At 36.6% G+C, this 17,311-nt stretch overlaps 3 protein-coding genes across 7 annotated transcripts; all 3 read right to left on the bottom strand.

Moving 5' to 3' along the window:
• Positions 614 to 3,737, bottom strand: LOC109721827 (histone-lysine N-methyltransferase ATXR4). 2 transcript variants are annotated; one of them, XM_020249624.1, is made up of 8 exons: positions 3,295 to 3,737; positions 3,086 to 3,217; positions 2,503 to 2,558; positions 2,119 to 2,245; positions 1,875 to 1,944; positions 1,611 to 1,793; positions 1,134 to 1,205; positions 614 to 1,023 (listed from the first exon to the last, which is right to left on the bottom strand). In XM_020249624.1, exons 1-8 carry the CDS (start codon positions 3,571 to 3,573, stop codon positions 905 to 907), a joined length of 1,038 nt encoding a protein of 345 aa, XP_020105213.1. In that variant the 5' UTR covers positions 3,574 to 3,737; the 3' UTR covers positions 614 to 904. The 2 variants fall into 2 exon arrangements, with proteins under 2 accessions (XP_020105213.1, XP_020105214.1); XM_020249625.1 differs by having other exon boundaries at positions 615 to 1,023; positions 1,611 to 1,790; positions 3,295 to 3,735.
• LOC109721661 lies at positions 4,144 to 6,788 on the bottom strand. Of its 4 annotated transcripts, none has more exons than XM_020249381.1 (4): positions 6,671 to 6,788; positions 6,116 to 6,333; positions 5,399 to 5,779; positions 4,144 to 5,158 (listed from the first exon to the last, which is right to left on the bottom strand). In XM_020249381.1, exons 2-4 carry the CDS (start codon positions 6,291 to 6,293, stop codon positions 4,473 to 4,475), a joined length of 1,245 nt encoding a protein of 414 aa, XP_020104970.1. In that variant the 5' UTR covers positions 6,294 to 6,333; positions 6,671 to 6,788; the 3' UTR covers positions 4,144 to 4,472. The 4 variants fall into 4 exon arrangements, with proteins under 4 accessions (XP_020104970.1, XP_020104971.1, XP_020104969.1 ...); XM_020249382.1 differs by having other exon boundaries at positions 6,116 to 6,306; positions 6,671 to 6,780; XM_020249380.1 differs by having other exon boundaries at positions 6,116 to 6,782.
• LOC109720943 lies at positions 12,047 to 15,302 on the bottom strand. Its single transcript, XM_020248311.1, has 3 exons — positions 14,711 to 15,302; positions 14,277 to 14,615; positions 12,047 to 12,868 (listed from the first exon to the last, which is right to left on the bottom strand). The coding sequence occupies exons 1-3, from the start codon at positions 14,915 to 14,917 to the stop codon at positions 12,347 to 12,349; spliced, it is 1,068 nt and encodes a 355-aa protein (XP_020103900.1). The 5' UTR covers positions 14,918 to 15,302; the 3' UTR covers positions 12,047 to 12,346.

Below are 17,311 nucleotides of genomic sequence, written 5' to 3'. Positions count from 1 at the left end.
GATCTGATGCACACCAAATTTTTTCAAACAATGAGGACCAAACTGAGTTTTAAAGGAGAGCGGCATAACTACAAGTCTCAAAACCTTTTCATAACTACAAGTCTTAAAACCTTTTTCATTTTTCATCATCATCATTTTCTATCCATTTTGGTACAACAATTTACTCTCGTTTTGAATGAAGTTTGAATTTTCATTTGTGCTCCTGATATACCATGCAAGTTAATTAGCTATTCCCTAAGTTAGAAGAGTCCACACGGTCCAAATTCTATAAAAGAAATCAACAAGAAAATAAGAGTAATCCGGTGCAGTGTTTTACACTTAGGATTCTTTTTTTTTTAAGAGAACAGGCTACCTGTTTTATTCATTTAGCAAAAATATTTAGCTACATGAATTGAGGCAACATGGCCTCAGAAAACATCGAAAGCAACCAGAACAAAACAAAAACGAATAAAAACAAAAACTAAAAAAAACGAAGAAAAAAAGATAATTCTACTCTTCACTCAAAACCAAATCAGTAGCCCATTCGCTTAGGATTCATTTGGCAAGTAAAAATTGGATTAAGATTAGATAAATCAGTAGCGTTAAAATTACCAAAAAAAAGAGGATCTAACAATCTTATTAGTTGCGTGTTGCTGTTCACTTAGGAACTTGAATGCCAGACCAAGGTGACTTAACAAGGCCGTATGGCCCGTCATTTAAAACTAAAATAAACATAGACACGGCCCAGGAAAATAGTTTTGGGCTTTACAGGCCCAAACCAAACCAGACCAAATTCAGAATATCAGGTCTCAGCCCAAGTCTAGGCCCAGTCCGTCTACAGGCAACCTGGCTCCAAAATGCTATTCGATTTTAAAAAACAAATGTTCCCGAGAAATATAATGTGCAAAAAAAATGCAAATGCTTATTAATCCCCGGATAAGCACCGGAGACAATTGCACTGGAAACCAAATCCTTCAGCAAGAATCTTCTGTCGAGCATCAAGATTCATGCTCGCATCGATGTAGCAAATGCGGAGCTCTTCACCTACATCACATGAAATTTTACAAAATTTTTCTCTTTTGTACAGAGGACAATAGGATGTGATGCTATGGTTTGATGATCATAAAACGGTAGAGATAGATGTGATTATCTACCTTCTTCGATATCACGGAGGGCCTTCAGTTTTGCATCTGCATTATCCAACCAAACTATATGGGCATTCGGATCTGAGGAACGAAAACAAAAAAAAGAAAAAAGAAACGCAGAACAGAAACTTTTAGATCAGCTAAACATTAAGGCATACGTGTTGCAATGGTTGATTTACATGCTGATTGATGTTTCTTATTACAATATATCAACCAAATGGGCCTATTGAATTTTATCATTCATTTTACAGTTTGTCCCACCACCTACTCGGATATTGTTCATTATTACCATTAATATCTTAAAATTTTGAGTAATCATGGGATCATATATCGACAAAATATTTTCATTTTGATTGTCCTTTCCATCATTGCCATAATAAACCTTTCTCTACTACAAAAAGGCACATTGTATATATTTAAAAAAAAAAATTTCAGAAAATGGATAGTTCATAGTTTAAAGAAGAAGGTCAAGTGATGAGAACATACCACAGTCGTGATTGTAGAAAGACGGAACCATATAAACTGCATTACCAACAGAAACATCACTTCCAACTAAGGCAGCTGCCGATGTAAAAAGATCCTCATGTGATCCTCCAACTAATTCAATGCGAAATGCATTTATTCGGATCCTTGCCAACACATTAATGTACCATTGTTTTGTGAGAACTACTAGTCTAGTCAAAGAAAATTGGCTCTAACAGGAATCCCAAAAAAAAAGGTATCATAAGTGTGAAAGTATCAAATGGATACATGCTATAAGTTCATCCTGCAAAGATGCCTTCTTAAAAGTGTGCCTCAGCAAAGCAAACTCTTCTTCCATCTAAAAATTCATATCCATGTATGAGAGCTAATGCTATTGAGCAAAATTTAAGAAGAATAAGGAGCTTGCAAGTTGCACCACGGCATGCTTGCTGACACAAAACATAAAATGACAATAAGTATATAAATATCTGCGCTTTGAACCATTAAGAGTCCAGGATGAAGTGTTACTCACTTCTAGAAGTGCTTCTTGAGGCAAAGTAGCTGGTTGGAGTATGTCAACAGTGTCAGCAGGCACCGCTCCTGATATAACCATACAAGCTAGCCGCTTAACCATCAAAGGATATTTCAATCCACGTAGTCTTCAGAACGTAAAAAAGTAATAATATTTCTAATCAGTTAAAAAAACAAAAAATTGGCACATAAATTTTGTTTCCTACAGTCTTCCAGAGCATTTGATAGGTCCAGATATCTTGAACTTGCAAAGATTCTTCTCACAAAAGTAAAAAAGAACCACAGCAGCTAACCTCACATGATGGGAAACACGTAAAAAAAAAAAAAAAAAAAAAAAAAAAAAAAAAAAACTGGGAGATTGTGATATACCCACTGCTAGACGTACCTACAGTGGTCATCATACAATGCCCAATCTGCTCGCCTCTCAACTTCGTAGAAGATCTAAATGAATAAAATTTAAGAAATAAGTGAATTAACTAAAGCAAATCAAGGATATTTTAACTAAAGAAATAACCGATATCAAATTGCTTCTTCATAAGTACACTTTTACACAATGGCATGATTAAATTTACTAGAAGTGCAATGATGAGGTAAATAACAAATTAAGCAACTGCACTCTATTGGGGATAAAAAGACCTACTTGGAATCTGCTTCCTGGGTTTTAGTTAATTAAACCTATTAAATTACTACATTTTCATTTTATTCTCTAATTTTCGTTTATCACCTACCATCTTTGTTTCCCTTGTAACTGAGGAATGAGCCTTAAAGTTACATAGCACTTTTCACCTCAAACATTGTATGCTGTACCGACCTTTGCTACCGCAAATGATAAAGAGCTTGACATTGGATATCCCAAGTCACAAGTACCAAGCCTAATTTTTTTTTTTTTTAGGAAAAAAAAACGAAACAAATAGCATAACAATGAAAATATCGAATCTTTAGATCCAAATTGGCATGAAAAGCCAAACCTTTGAGGGCTCTACGCAACTCTCGCTGCAAAAGTAGTAAGAAGTAGGATTTGAACCCAAATCCTCACCAGCAATCTCATCACTGATCAACGAAGCTTCACTCCCTTTCTTCCTCAGGCAATAATAGCATACCTAATTGGAATCGACCCCATTAACAACAAAACCCTAGCGAAAGGAGAGAATAGAGTGTGAAGATGAAGAGATTATACCTTGCGGAGATGAGAAGGGGAGGGGTGGGCGACGAGGGGTTTAGCGGAGTGGACGAGCTCGCCGGCGCCGATCGCGCGCGTGGCGAACACCCCCCTCCCTGCGGACTCGGTGAGCGCGACTCGGATCGGCGGAGGGCCGGGCCTAGTAGGAGGATCTCCGGCGCCGGCGCCGGCGCCGGCGGCGGTGGAGACGGAGCGCAGAGGAGGAGGGTTTATGTTTTGGCGGCAGAGCATGCGGCGGAGCTCCGACGTAGTGCGGCGTCGCACCGCGCAGAGCATCTGCTGGAGGTAGTCGCGAGAAGGAAGAAGCCGAGAGTGGAGAAACTAATTTCACCGTGTTATTTGTCGCCGCTTATGAACTGAATTCGGCGTTCTCTGTTAAATACGTTACCGACTTTATCTTTCCATTTTGCTGGGTAAACAATAGTCGGCGCTGCTGTTTCTCCGCAAAATTGAACTTGATTAAGAAGATTAGAAACTCGCAGTGTTCAGTGGCAACACCAAGTTGAATATTCTCTTTTTTAAAAAAATTTAATATGTTGGACATTCTCAAATGGGAGGCAAAAAAATTAATTAAAAAATAAAAGATTATGAAAAACCTGCGTAATTTTTGATTGACCATATTACTATCCAATAAATACATTGGTGGGCAATGCAGATCCAAAATGAATTTAGTGCCCCTGATTTAACTAGAAAAGCATAAAAGGTGGCGGTAAGCTCCCTCCTCTTTTTTTACTTAAGAATATTAGTAGTAAATTAACAGAGAAGATCTAGCATTTAGAAAAGGACTCTCTCTAAAACTTCCCCTCGGCATCATAAGTTATTTTTTTTACATTCATGCACATTCAATTTATCATAAGCAATTTCCAACATAGAGATACAGGTTGTAGATCATTTTTTTATATCTTTGTACAACCAAATTTAGGCTGCCAGTAAATACATAGACATACAGAACATCTTCTTATAGAACACTTAATTTTAGACCAACAAATTACTACACCATTTCTGCTATCAGTTAAACATGTTAACTGGCTTACATTGGGGGATTCAGCTACTTATTTATATAGTAAATTACAGATGAATTACTTTTCCATGGAGATCCTCATATGAACCTTGTATGATCTTCAAAAACAAAGCTGCCGCCACGAACAGAGAAGATTCGCGTTGAAATTTTAACGTCAATCTCTTCTCTTCGGACTCCTTTGTATGGGTCTAAATGCTGCTAACACCACTGCGATCTTACTAGCGAGAAATCCTGCAACTCCAATGAAGAGGTCGGTCGGAGTCAATGCAACAGTATTTCCTCCTATCCCATACTTCACTGCAACCACGCTAGCGGCCATAATCAGTGCGAGACCTAACCACGGCCTTTTAAGCCCTCCAAAGGCTTCCCCAGAAGCTGATTCTGTAGCTGATAATCCATCAACTGATCTCTGAAGCAGCAGTAGATAAAGGAATCCACCAATTCCGCCAACTAAGAAAGAATAAGCAGCTTTCTCATTCGAACATAAGGTAAAAGTAGTGAATCCCGTTGAAATGAGAATCAGGTCATATAGCAGCAATGAGAGTTTGAGATCTGCATACTCCCTCATGCCGTCCTCGTTCGACATTTCATGGCTCGAAAAGATATTTGATGAGGACCATGCATTTAATTGATGAGGAAAAGTATTTCCATGCAATTCTTCAGCGAGCACCGGCCTTAGCTCCGCCATAGATACCCCGCCCTCTCCAAGTAGGATATTATTTGCCTCGAACTTACACTGCAAACCATCAAATTGTACTTCACTTGTTTCCTCGCTAAATTTAGGCATAGTTGATGTCCCATTGATTACTGTCAAATGCACGCCGTCTACTCTCCAGGAACCTGACCTTGAAGGTGAGAAAAAACATAATCTATAGTTAAGTAACTGAATCATCAAATATAAACTCACACGCCCTGTTAAATATTTATGAAACAATCTTAACATTACCGTAACAGCTTACAAACACTTTCCTACACGGATAATTGATATAGAGAAAGCATTTGCTATGTTAAAGACACAACCAATCATCAGCAAGTCCAAACTTTCTGAAGTATATTCTTTGGGAAATAAAAGCTAATTACCTGATTCGAGGCCAATCCAAAGTGCTTCGATTTTTCCTAATTTGGATCCTTTAAAGGTGACAACATCAGCTGAACCTCTCCGGAAATGGACAGATTCAGGAGAACTCATCTCTTTATCCTGACCAGAGTTAGCCAAAGAAATCGAAGGTATCCTTTGTAAAAGGGAAACCCCATTCACATCTATCAAGCACAGCAAGATAGCAGCATTCATGTCTCGCAAACAAGAGCCAAAGTCTCTACTCGTGCGAAGCTCTACTATATACAAAGAGTCGGATTTATCTAATTCCAGTGACGAAAATATCTCCTCTGGAACAAATTTGGAATACGTAGTTGCTTCTGATGCCGGCAATAGATGCGAGGGCTTAGCAAAAACCTGGAAATCTGAACCAATTGAATCAAAAGTTTTGGAATTATATAATTCGAATAAGCAATGGTTTGCACCGTCAGACGAACTGAAAGAGAAAGGAGCGCAGCAAAACCTGCTTCTCAGAAGCAGTAGTTTACTTGAGATCGAGAATTGCAGAATTATAACTTGGAGAACTAATGAAAGTCCCAACCAAATAATCAAGAAAACGACAATGCAAGTGACACACAAGTGAGATCCATCTAAAAATCTCATTATAATGATTATTATAAATCAGCATGTTTAATGTTATTTGAAATTCTAGCATACAAGTTATAGCATTTACAAGATGATGAATAAGAGGCAGTAGATACCTTGAAATGAAGAGTTTTTCGACCATGCGACTATTTGAGGCCGAGCCTTTTGCTTGTTGAACATCCTTACAATTAACGGAACTCGTAGATAAACTTTAGCCATGTTATCTATTGAGCTCCATCTTGTAGGAATTTCAAAGCGAATTGAAGGTATGGGATGCTTAGCATAAACAGCCATAATTTCCGCAGCACTTCAAACAGGTTATGAGTATCAGTAGCTACAAATAAATGAACAAAGGGATGAAGAACATGGAAAACAAGAAATAATAAGCAGCAAGATGATTGGTGACACTGTAATCAGATGCAGACTCGTAAGATGCTTTCGCAAATGCAACTGATGATACTGGTGGTGGTAACGGAACAGCAATATTTTTGAAGGGATCTTTCCATGTAGCATTTGTAAGCAGGAGTTATGGTCACTGATTAGGCAATTTACGCAAATTCGACGAGCAAAGAGAAATTGAGATCTGCGGATTAATCATCCACATCGAGACAACGAATTTACCCATAATAATAAGCAAATTTAAAAGAGAAGCGGATAATAAGAGCAATTACCTACTTATCCCCTTTTGCAACAGGAGTGATGAATAATAATTAAAATGAAATGAAAAAAAAAATAAATAAAAATTGGAGGATCTTATTGTGCGGTTCCTTGCACGAGGCGCTCAGTGTTTAGCAGCCCTCTTCTACACGGATTCCCAACTTCCCCAACCAAGTCGCAAATCGTGTTGAGGAGATATTTTCGAAGCCACTATTTGGGCTGGGCTGGATCTTACCCCTTGCTTCGATTTGGGCCTAACCCAATCTAATGCAACTCGGCCCTTCTAAAAATGGAATTGGACTTCAACTTGGTCAAGTGGACTGGGCTAAAACCCAATATTGGCCCAAATCAAGCTCTAAATCCCCAGTGCATATTTCAATCTATTCAACCTTGAGTTGGAGCCGGGAACCATGTAGAGATGTTGTAATAATCCTAAACATTCTTAGCTATGCAATCAATTTAAAAAAAAAAAAAAAAACAAGAAGTTGAGGGTTTCTCAAAACAACATAAAAATGGTGTATGTTTAGATAGACCAATATTGTATTAGGATATATTAATTGTAAAACAAAATAAAGTATTGCGAGTATTACAAGAGTTCCAGAAAAGGTTTGAAAGTGTTTGTCTTTACTTCTTGACCAATTACATGTGTGGTTGGATTCAAATTGAACAGAAATTAACTCAAAGCCATCAACGATCTGTACTAATATACGGCGACAGTAGCAATCGTTTGAAACTATATCTTGTGACTATTACTCACCTCTTAACATTATGTGTGACTTAGGCTTTAGTTAGAATTGCGGCGAGATTGCGATACGTACAGTAAGATAACATGATAAAAAAAATATTATGTTTGTTTTCATACGTGTGTTTCACATGTCGTGATAAGTCGGTTATAATATATTTTCTGCGATCCCACCGAAAAACGCAGATGTATATCCTAACTTGTTTTTATCTAATGCCGTTTTTATCTAATAGCTTTAAATGGATATCGATACCAAACTAAGTCTTTAACTCCTCTTTACAATAAGAATTGATATTTTTAGAATTAATTTATATATATATTGCGGGAGTTAAAAAATTTAAAATTATGATTAGATAAAGTATATTTGCTTTAAGGCCAATTTGCATAAAAAATCCACTTATTTTAGGCTTTTGCAAAACCGGGCCACATTTTTCGTTTTTGCAGATTCGGTCCGCTTTTTCAGAAAACTGACCAAACTACCCTTTTTTACTTTTTCTCTTTCCTCTTTCTCTCTCCTCTTCGTTTCTCTTGTTCTTTTTTTTTTCTCGCCGGCAGAGCGGAGGCGGAAACGGTCCGTCTCGCCTCTCACCCTCATTCTCTCGCCCTCGCCCTCGCCCTTGCCCTCGTCCACGCATCCCCCCACCTTCCTCGCCTCCAACCCCGCCATGGCCGCGCCGCGACTTTTTTTTTTTTGCTTTTTTCTTTTCTTTTCTTCTCCGACTCTTCTCCACCGTTTCCGACGACGACGCCTCTCTCGTCCTTCCCCGCCCTTCTCATCGCTCCTTCTCTCTCATTCTCTACCGCCTCCGACGACGATGCATCTTCGCCGGCGCCGACGTCGACACCGTGGAGATCACTGCGGCGCTACAGGCTCGGAACCGGGGTCCTTAGCGGTGTCGTCACCGGCACCTTGGCTGTTGGCAGAGAGTGTGACAAAAAAAATTATAGAAAAAACAGAAAAAAAATAAAGATAAAAAATTATATAAAAAGAATGATGAATATGAAATTGCATCATTAACTGCAAAAAAAATTATAAATTGCACTACTTAAGATGTAAACTGTATCCATTAAGATGAAAGTTACACTCTTTAAACAAAAGTTGTACTGTTTCTCCTCTTGTTGCATCATTTCTTCTCTTATTACACTATTTTTTATCTTAAACTGCACCCTTTTAAGAGATATTTATACTGTTTCTTCTCTTGCTGCACTATTTCTCCTCTTGTTGCACCATTTCTGTATAAACAAGAGGAGAAATAGTGCAACAAGAGAAGAAACAGTGCAACAAGAGAAAAAACTGCACTGTTTTAAGAGATATATATATACTGTTTCTTCTCTTGTTGCACCATTTCTGTGTAAACAAGAGGATAAATAGTACAATAAGAGAAGAAACTGCACTGTTTTAAGAGATATATCTACTGTTTCTTCTCTTGTTGCACCATTTCTGTATAAATAATAGGAGAAATAGTGCAACAAGAGGAGAAACAATGCAATAAGAGGAGAAACTGCACCCTTTTAAGAGATATTTATACTGTTTCTTATCTTGTTACACTGTTTCTTCTCTTGTTGCACTATTTCTGTGTAAATAAGAAGAGAAATAGTGTAACAAGAGGAGAAACAATGCAACAAGAGGAGAAACAGTATAAATATCATTTAAAAAGATGCAGTTTAAGATAAAAAACAATATAATTTTTGTTCAAATAGTATAATTTTTATCTTAAAGCAGCAGTTTATATATTAAATAGTGCAACTTATAATTTTTTTTGTAATTAACGATGCAATTTCATCTTCATCCTTCTTTTTATATAATTTTTTATCTTTATTTTTTTTTCTGTTTTTTCTATAATTTTTTTTGTCACCTTGCCAACAGCTACGGCGCCGGTGATGACGCCGCTAAAGACTCCCCGCTTCGAGGCTGTAGCACCGCAGTGACCTCTACGGTGTCGACGTCAGCGCCGGCGAAGATAAATCGTCGTCGGAGGCGGCAGAAAATGAGAGAGAGGGAGAGATGAGAAGGACGGGGAAGGGCAAGAGGCGTCGTCTTCGGAGACGGTGGAGAAGAGTCGGAGAAGAAAAGAAAAAAAAAGCAAAAAAAAAAAAAGTTGCAGCGCGGCCTTGGCGGGGTCGGAGGCGAGTAAGATGGGGGGTGCATGGACGAGGGCAAGGGCGAGGGCGAGAGCATGAGGGTCAGAGGCGAGATGGACCGTTTCTGCCTCCGCTTCGCCTCCGCTCTGCCGGCGAGAAAAAAAAAAAAAAACGAGAGAAACGAAGAAGAGAGAGAAAAAGGAAAGAGAAAAAGTAATAAGGGTATTTTGGTCAGTTTGCTGAAAAAACGGACCGAATCTGCAAAAACGAAAAAGGTTGCCCGATTTTACAAAAGCTCAAAATAAGTGAATTTTTTATACAAATTGGCCTTGCTTTAATAATGTCAAATTTGGTTATGAAAATTATTAAATTTTCTATAGTACAGTTTGAATTAATGGTTCCCTTTTTCCCACGACAAATAATTGTAATAAATAAGCTTTAATAATGTCGAATTTGGTTACGAAAATTAGAGTTCTGTTATGGTGCCGATAAAAGCACCAAATATTTTGTGCTTATAAATTTTTTAACATTAAATTTAATTATTTTGGTCATTTTTATCCGTTAAATTATACAATTCAATTAATCACCTACTTAAATTTAAATTCTTATATTCTCCTAATCGTACATCTTTTAATTCAATGGTTAAAAATTTATAAAAATTAATAATTTGATGTTTTTAAAAATATAAAAATTCTATTCATGAAAAATTATTAAATTTTCTATAGCACGGTTTGAATTAATGGTACCCTTTTTCCCACGGCGAATTAATAGTAATAATAATAATAATAATGGAAACCTATATCCGATATAGCCATAGGTTGCATGTGGAAGAGTTGACTAGTGTGTCTTGTTAGTCTTGTACCACGACCTGCCAAGTGTCAACCATCTCTTTATTTCCTCATTTATGAGCGATGGAAAAGAACGACCAGGGATGATAAACGCATGGAAAAGCGTACCATTAAATAACACTCGTATGTTGATATAACTATAATATAAAAAATATCATTAATTTGCATTATAAGGACAATCACAACAGTAGAAATACAAATGGGCGGATCTCCAGAAAAAAAATCTTTCATTATCGGCTCTATGCTCTGTTGATTCGGAACAGATTCTAGATGAATTAATTTTATTTCTAATTTTTTTTATTTATTATTTCTTTCGGAGAGAATTACAAAAAATGTATTTTTAATAGTGAATTGAGACAAGTGAAGAATTAAACTTTTTATTTGGGGCATGAGAGCGGGTTTGGATGGAATTAAAATTTTCTAAATTTTTTTTTTATTTCTACTTGCCCCATTCAGGATATGTCGGCACAGGAGCTCTCCACCTCCGGATCAATTTGCATCCCTACACAATAGTTGGAGTGAAAAAAAAAAAAAGAAAAAAAGAAAAACTTGAATTATTACAAGAGGTTTCATACAAATATATGTAGTAAAGTATTGGGAGCAGAGTAGCAGAACTTCTCCATGTGCTTAGCTTCTGGAGCAGTGGCCGCTCTGCAATTAATTAATACCCAAAAGAAGGAAAAGAAAAAGGGGGAAAAAATGCTGGGTTAGATCCCCGCGCTCGACTAGCTCCTACTACTGACAAGTTCTACACTGTCACACTTACACCACGTCATCAATAACAAGCGAATCACATATCTTCTTTTTAAACAAAAGTACAATAAAAAACTTTTTTTACAATCATGATGAGACGCCAAGTCACCAATATATCCGGTGTATTCTAGAATATTTCCCTACTACCACCATACGGTCCAACTCCTGAGGCACAATGTATACAACACAGATTTGCTGAGGAGCCCATGTGAGAGAGAGAGAGAGAGAGAGAGAGAGAGATCATTGTGTGCATCTCATGCTATTTTGTTTTTAGTCCTTATTTCTGGGCCCATAACAGGTTCTCTCTACAGGAGAAGAAGGATTTAGACATCTTAAGGCATTTATTTGGCAAATAATAAATGTGAAGCTCCTAGCTTCAGTTCTAGTCTAAACCACAATGCTCTGACCTCTTTGTCATTTCTGCTACGCACATCATTGGTGAAGTATTTGAGAAATTAAAAAGTTTAAAAACTTCCGTTGTATCGCAAATCAAAAATGACAATTCGATGCCCAAAAGCCGAAGATTAATTCAAAGCCTTCACTTTTGCTATAGCAAAATGCCGTCGAAGGACATTGCATGAAACTAATAGTTCTCCAACTAGGCCCTTTTGGTCGAATCTTCTATTTCTAGCTACAGCAGTAGACATGTAATTGAAAGACTGTAAAAGATTCTCATAAATATAACTTCATTTGAACAGAACTTGTGTAAATGCTCTTGATTTCTAATTTCTGAAAAGAAACACCTAAGCGTTGGAAAAAAAAAAAAGAAAGCTTGAAACATATGCTACGACAGAAGATTAAAATGAACTTCTAGATTTCAAAAGTACAGTGCAATTTGAAACTTTTTTTTTCCCCTACTGTAACAAAAAAGAAAAAAGGAAAAAGAAAAACTAAATAACTCTCCTACAGAAGAGCTATACAGCCACAAAGAGAATGCTAAACAGCCAAGCCAGATTCCCTCAATCTTACAATCCAAACAAAAGAGACAATGTACCAAACAATATAAGTCCAAATCCACCAGACGCACATCATTCTCTTTGTGCTGGGGACAATACCATGTGTGATGTATTACTGAGCAATTTTCTCACATAAACAACACAAAAATCCAAAATTGCTCTGATAGACACCCTTAGCCTTATATACCTTACCACTCCAACACATATGTACACAAGTGCTTTTGTCAATAATAAGCCAACCAACAGGGTTTTGTACAAGGAATATTAGAGTTACTACTACACCTATGTGAAGAGAAGAGAACACAAGCCTCACTGTATATTCTGATTAAAAGCAGTTTCGTAGAAACGGCTTCTCTGAACCTCCTCTGGGGGTAAAAAGCACTCAGGAGAGAGCCCCGGGACATTAAACACCACATCATCAATGGCCCATGTCTCCTCCATCTGCGTCACCACTCTGCTTACCTTCAAGCCGATCCCGAATCTTATCAAGCTCACCGTCGATCGTCCTGCGTGAGCTATCATCACGCCGTCCACTTGGCGGTAATCCTCGACGGTCGACGAGATTGTGGTCTCCCAGTATGTGGCTTGGGCTCCGGGGGATTGGATTCGAGTCAATTGTGAGTCTTCCAGTTGGACCAATAAGCCACTTTTTTGGCTGAAGTAGCCCACCATTCCGTGCTTAATTATCTCTGCCGTGCCGTCGCTTAGGCTGGATAAGATGGAAGCGTCGACTTCGAGCTTCAGTATGAAGCAGTGATCTTCGCCGATCTGCTTCTCTCCGACGTGCTCCGCGGGGGAAAATACTGCTGCAATTGTGACTGGGTCTAAGCCCTGGAGGATTAAGAACTTTAGATTGGATTACATCGAGTTTTTCTCTTTTACTAATTACTGATGTAGTGAAAAAAAAAAGGGTAAGAAATGTTACATGATAGGAGATTGTACAATGGAATTGGAAACAATTCCATCTGATCAAATTCATTAGTAAATAACAATGAGATTTAGTAACTCTATCAGCAACCATTTTTACAAAGGAAGTGACATTACAATTTGCAGATCCATGTTTACTAGGGCAAATTAAATACATAAATCTGATCAAATTATGATTCAAAAAATCTATATGTCAATACTATGAATATGTTCATATCCGTCACCGAAGGAAAAATATGTACAGCTTAATTCTCTTAGTGGAGATTAAAATGACTACTAAAATAATTGAAGAATAGTACACCACTAAGTTCACATGCTTCAAGCGTAGTTAGTAATATGGACAGCAAACACACACTCGGATACACCTATACTCAGATACACTTATATAGATTGTAATTTTTTTGGAAGTACTTGAAAATATTCTATATACCCAGTTACCATGTGAGAAGGAGATGCTCTATGCAAGTCAATAGGGAAAAAAAAAAGTAACAATATATATATATATATATATATATATATATTCTGCAGCTATCTATAACTAAATCCGGCAAACAAGAAATCAAAAATGGACCCAACATGATCTAAAGCAGTTAAGCATAACCCCGGAGTATTTCCAATGTTAGTATTGTTAACAAAAGATGCTTCAAATATTTAATTTCTCCCTGTTGATCTTTGTACAGATGATAAAACATTATAGAATGTTAGTGGTTTAGTACACATGCCCACAGGGCTTATTTGCCAAAAAGAACTTCCTTCAATTTTATGAGGAGTTGGGCACCACCGCAAACTCAGCAAGAAAAACTAATATAATAATAAAAATAAAAAGAGCAGAGGGGTAAAAATAAAGAGGAAAAAGAAAAAAAGTAAGGGGTGAAGATAAGGTTAAATTGTGTGGGTAGTCCTTCTACTACCCGGATATTTAAAAAGGATTCCAAGCAGTTTAATCCCCATGCTTTCTCACATAATATAATTCCATTACAATATTTTATTGGAAAAAAAACAATTTTTGTTACAAAATAAACTTTTTATTCCTTTATGAGCAAGTCACTACTTTACAAAAAAAAAAAAAATTCTTTTTTTGTTCGACGGTGAGAAAATGAAGTATAATATAGGGACCAACTTGCGCGCATGAAATATTACAGTGACTGCGCATATATATTTCACCCGAACAAAAAGAAAAAGAAAAGGAAAAAGAAAAAGCGATAATAAAAGAACAAACATGAAAAAGTAAAAGGAGCGGAGGGGAAAAGAAAAAAGAGTTAAAAAGAAAGAAAAAGAAAAGCGGAATATGATTTGGTGGCCCAGCACTTGCCTGGAGCGCGCGGCGGAGGGGTCGGACGCCGCCGCGCGCGGCGTGGGCGCCGAGCCAGGGCGTGCGGCGCCACGGCACGGTGCCGTCGCTCCCGGCGACGACCTGGTGCCCGGCCACGGCGAGCTCCACGAGCCACATGCCCGGCGCCATCTGCCACAGCACAAAGCACCCGCCGTGCGTCTCCGGCGCCCCGCCCCGCCCGCGCCCGCGCCCGGCCTCGGCGCGCATCACCAGCCCCACCCGCCCCGCCGCGTACATGCTCTTCACGCTCCCCTCGATCTTCGCGCACCCCGTCGTCGCCCGGAACTGCTGTATGATGTACTGGGCCGACGAAGCCACCTACCCGAGGTCGACCAAAAAAAGGGGTTAGTTCTAGAGACTAAACTCTCGTGCCTACAAGGTGTTTGATGAAATGGGCAGTAGAGGCTACGTACGTTTTTGAACTGCATGGGGAGGACGGGGACGGGGGAGAGGGGGCAACCGATGACGCTGAGGAGGATGCGGAGGTCGGATTTCTTGTTGAAGAGGAGAGGCAAGTGGCTCCTCATCCAGCTGCTAAATGAGTGGCTTCTCTTCGATAAGCTCTTCTTTGAGTCCTCCTCACTAATGGGCTCCTCAGATAAAGGAGCAAGAGGAGCCATCTTACCCTCTCTCTCTCTCTCTCTCTCTCTCTCTCTCTCTCTCTACTTTAGCTTCTTTGTAGAGAGGAGTATGGGAAAGTGGGGGAGAGTGGGAGAAGAGGGTGTTTGTTATAGGAATGTGATGATGGGGTGGTGATGGGTTTTTTTAATTCTCTTCTCTTCTCTTCTACCTTTTTATAATTATAATAATAATAATAATAATAATAATAACAACAACAACTTAAAGCGTATCTCTGTGTAGTGTTGCTTCATCCCAGGCTTTTTGGGTTATATAGGAGGAAGGAGAGAAGTGTGAGGAGTCTTATGATGAGTGCATGTTCCTTTCATGGTATGTAACTATGTAAGAGGGGAAGGGTAGAGTGGGACCCAGTTGAGTAGGAAAATTATTAACCTGGAGCTTGGTTCACCACATCATCCATGGACCGCATATGTATTAGCACACTCCAATTTAAATAAAAGAAATTTTGTGTGCAGCAACCTACTTATCGAATGTCTCTAATATTTCATAGTTAGCAGGTGAAAGTGAAATAATTAATCATTCTAAAAACTTAAGCTAATGGATGGGCAGAGACCTCTACGGATGATGTAGTGGGCCTGGTTCAGGGAACATTTTCTAGGTGCGGTAGATACTAATAAAAGGAAAGAGGAGCTTTTAAGGGAGGCAAAGGCAATTTGGGGTTGGGAGAGGGGTCAAAATCTTGGCAAAGAATGTGATGGCCAGTTTGTTGTTTGGTAAAATTGGAAGGCCCCGATCGAGACTACTTCTCAGGTAAGGGAGGATATAAAATTTTCTATACTTTTATATATAAGCATAAAAATGATATTTAAATTGTCCTAGTTTAAAATTGTAAAATTATCTCATCTCGGTAAAGTCTCACAGAGTGTTGCATTTTAGTGAAATTCTCTTGGAAAATTTTCCTAGCCCAGTTGCATGGCTTTTTCACAGATGGTAACTAATTTTCCAAGCCAATGTCGAGTATAATAAGTGCTTCACGTGTAAGAATATCACTAATTTTATTAAGGCCCCGTTTGGTTGGAGGGGTAACCGGGGATAACAAAAGTTATCCCCGCTATTCTTTCAAACAGGATGAAATTTGGCCGGAATATTTTATTCCGGTCAAATTTTACTATTCCCGGTTATCCCGGAATAGCAAGAGATTTGCTATTCCACCATTTTGGTAGAATAGCACTATTCCAATGCTTAATTTCAAACTTAATTAAAATTATAAATTGAATTAAAACTAAATTATATAAATATAATATGTTATATATTATAATATATTATTTTTATTATAAAATTATTAATTGTACTATATTAATACATATTATTTATATTTAAATATTATAATAAAATTTATAATAAATTATATTTAAATATTATAATAAATTCTTTTTATTAAATTTAAGTTTAAGTAGAATTTTTAAGAAAATCTATAAATTTATTATAATAAATTATTTTTATTAATTGTTCCACCTATTCTTATTTAAAAATTTAAAAATTAAAGTTAAATTTTTTAAAATTTATATATTATAATACTTTTTTTATTATAAAATTATTAATTATACATATTAATAATTATTATTTATATTTAAATATATAATAAAAATTTAGTAAAATTATATTATAAATATTAAATAAATTCTTTTATTAAATTAAGTTTAAGTAGAATTTTAAAAAAATTATACATTTATTATAATAAATTTTTTTATTAATTTCCACTCATATTCTTATTTTAAAAAAAAAAATATAAAAATTAAATTTTAAAAATTTATAATTATAATCTCAAATAAAGTTTATAATTTTAAATTTTAAATTGAAATTTAAATTTGATATTTTAATTTGAAATTAATTTGATATTATATTTTTTAAATTTAAATTGGTTCTTAAATTTAAAGTTTGAAATTTAAAATTTAAAATTTTGAATTTAAAATTTGAGATTTTAAGTTTCAAAATTTAAAATTTCAAAGTTAAAATTTTAAATTTAAAAATATATATTTAAAAATTTAAAAATTTAAATTCAAATATAATAAGAGGATAATATGATAATTTTTTATTTATAAAACCTACTATCTTTCTTATTCCATCTTACCTAATCAAACGCTATTTTTTTTATTCCCAGGAATAACCTAATTTTTATTCAAACGCAAAATTGATCTAATTCCCCCTTATACCTCAATTTATAACTATTCATGGAATAGTCATTTTTTGCTTATCCTCGAACCAAACGCTTTTATTGGAGTTATAACTAAATCTTTTGGAAGAGACAAGTGGAGATTGAAGAAGAGATCTCAAGGGGAGTTTTTGAAATATCCTGTAAATGTTTGATGAAAAAGAAAAAAAAAAAACACATTGACCATTGACCCTACACTAATATTTTGGGTCGGGGTTCCACA

The sequence above is a fragment of the Ananas comosus genome, linkage group 15 (genome assembly GCF_001540865.1).
Source record: "Ananas comosus cultivar F153 linkage group 15, ASM154086v1, whole genome shotgun sequence".
Taxonomy (NCBI): domain Eukaryota; kingdom Viridiplantae; phylum Streptophyta; class Magnoliopsida; order Poales; family Bromeliaceae; genus Ananas; species Ananas comosus.
Note: the sequence above shows the minus strand (reverse complement) of the source record. Positions and strands in the feature narration are given on the sequence as shown.

Excerpts from the sequence above, each read along its gene's own strand:
- LOC109720943 (XM_020248311.1), bottom strand. The coding sequence starts at position 14,917 with ATGGCTCCTCTTGCTCCTTTATCTGAGGAGCCCATTAGTGAGGAGGAC. Across the intron at positions 14,616-14,710 it reads TCCCCATGCAGTTCAAAAAC|GTGGCTTCGTCGGCCCAGTA; the intron begins GTACGTAGCCTC and ends GACCTCGGGTAG. Across the intron at positions 12,869-14,276 it reads CCCTCCGCCGCGCGCTCCAG|GGCTTAGACCCAGTCACAAT; the intron begins GCAAGTGCTGGG and ends TTAATCCTCCAG.
- LOC109721661 (XM_020249378.1), bottom strand. The coding sequence starts at position 6,017 with ATGAGATTTTTAGATGGATCTCACTTGTGTGTCACTTGCATTGTCGTT. Across the intron at positions 5,159-5,398 it reads TTGGATTGGCCTCGAATCAG|GTTCCTGGAGAGTAGACGGC; the intron begins GTAATTAGCTTT and ends CTTCAAGGTCAG.
- LOC109721827 (XM_020249624.1), bottom strand. The coding sequence starts at position 3,573 with ATGCTCTGCGCGGTGCGACGCCGCACTACGTCGGAGCTCCGCCGCATG. Across the intron at positions 3,218-3,294 it reads CCCCTTCTCATCTCCGCAAG|GTATGCTATTATTGCCTGAG; the intron begins GTATAATCTCTT and ends GATTCCAATTAG. Across the intron at positions 2,559-3,085 it reads GTTGCGTAGAGCCCTCAAAG|ATCTTCTACGAAGTTGAGAG; the intron begins GTTTGGCTTTTC and ends TTATTCATTTAG.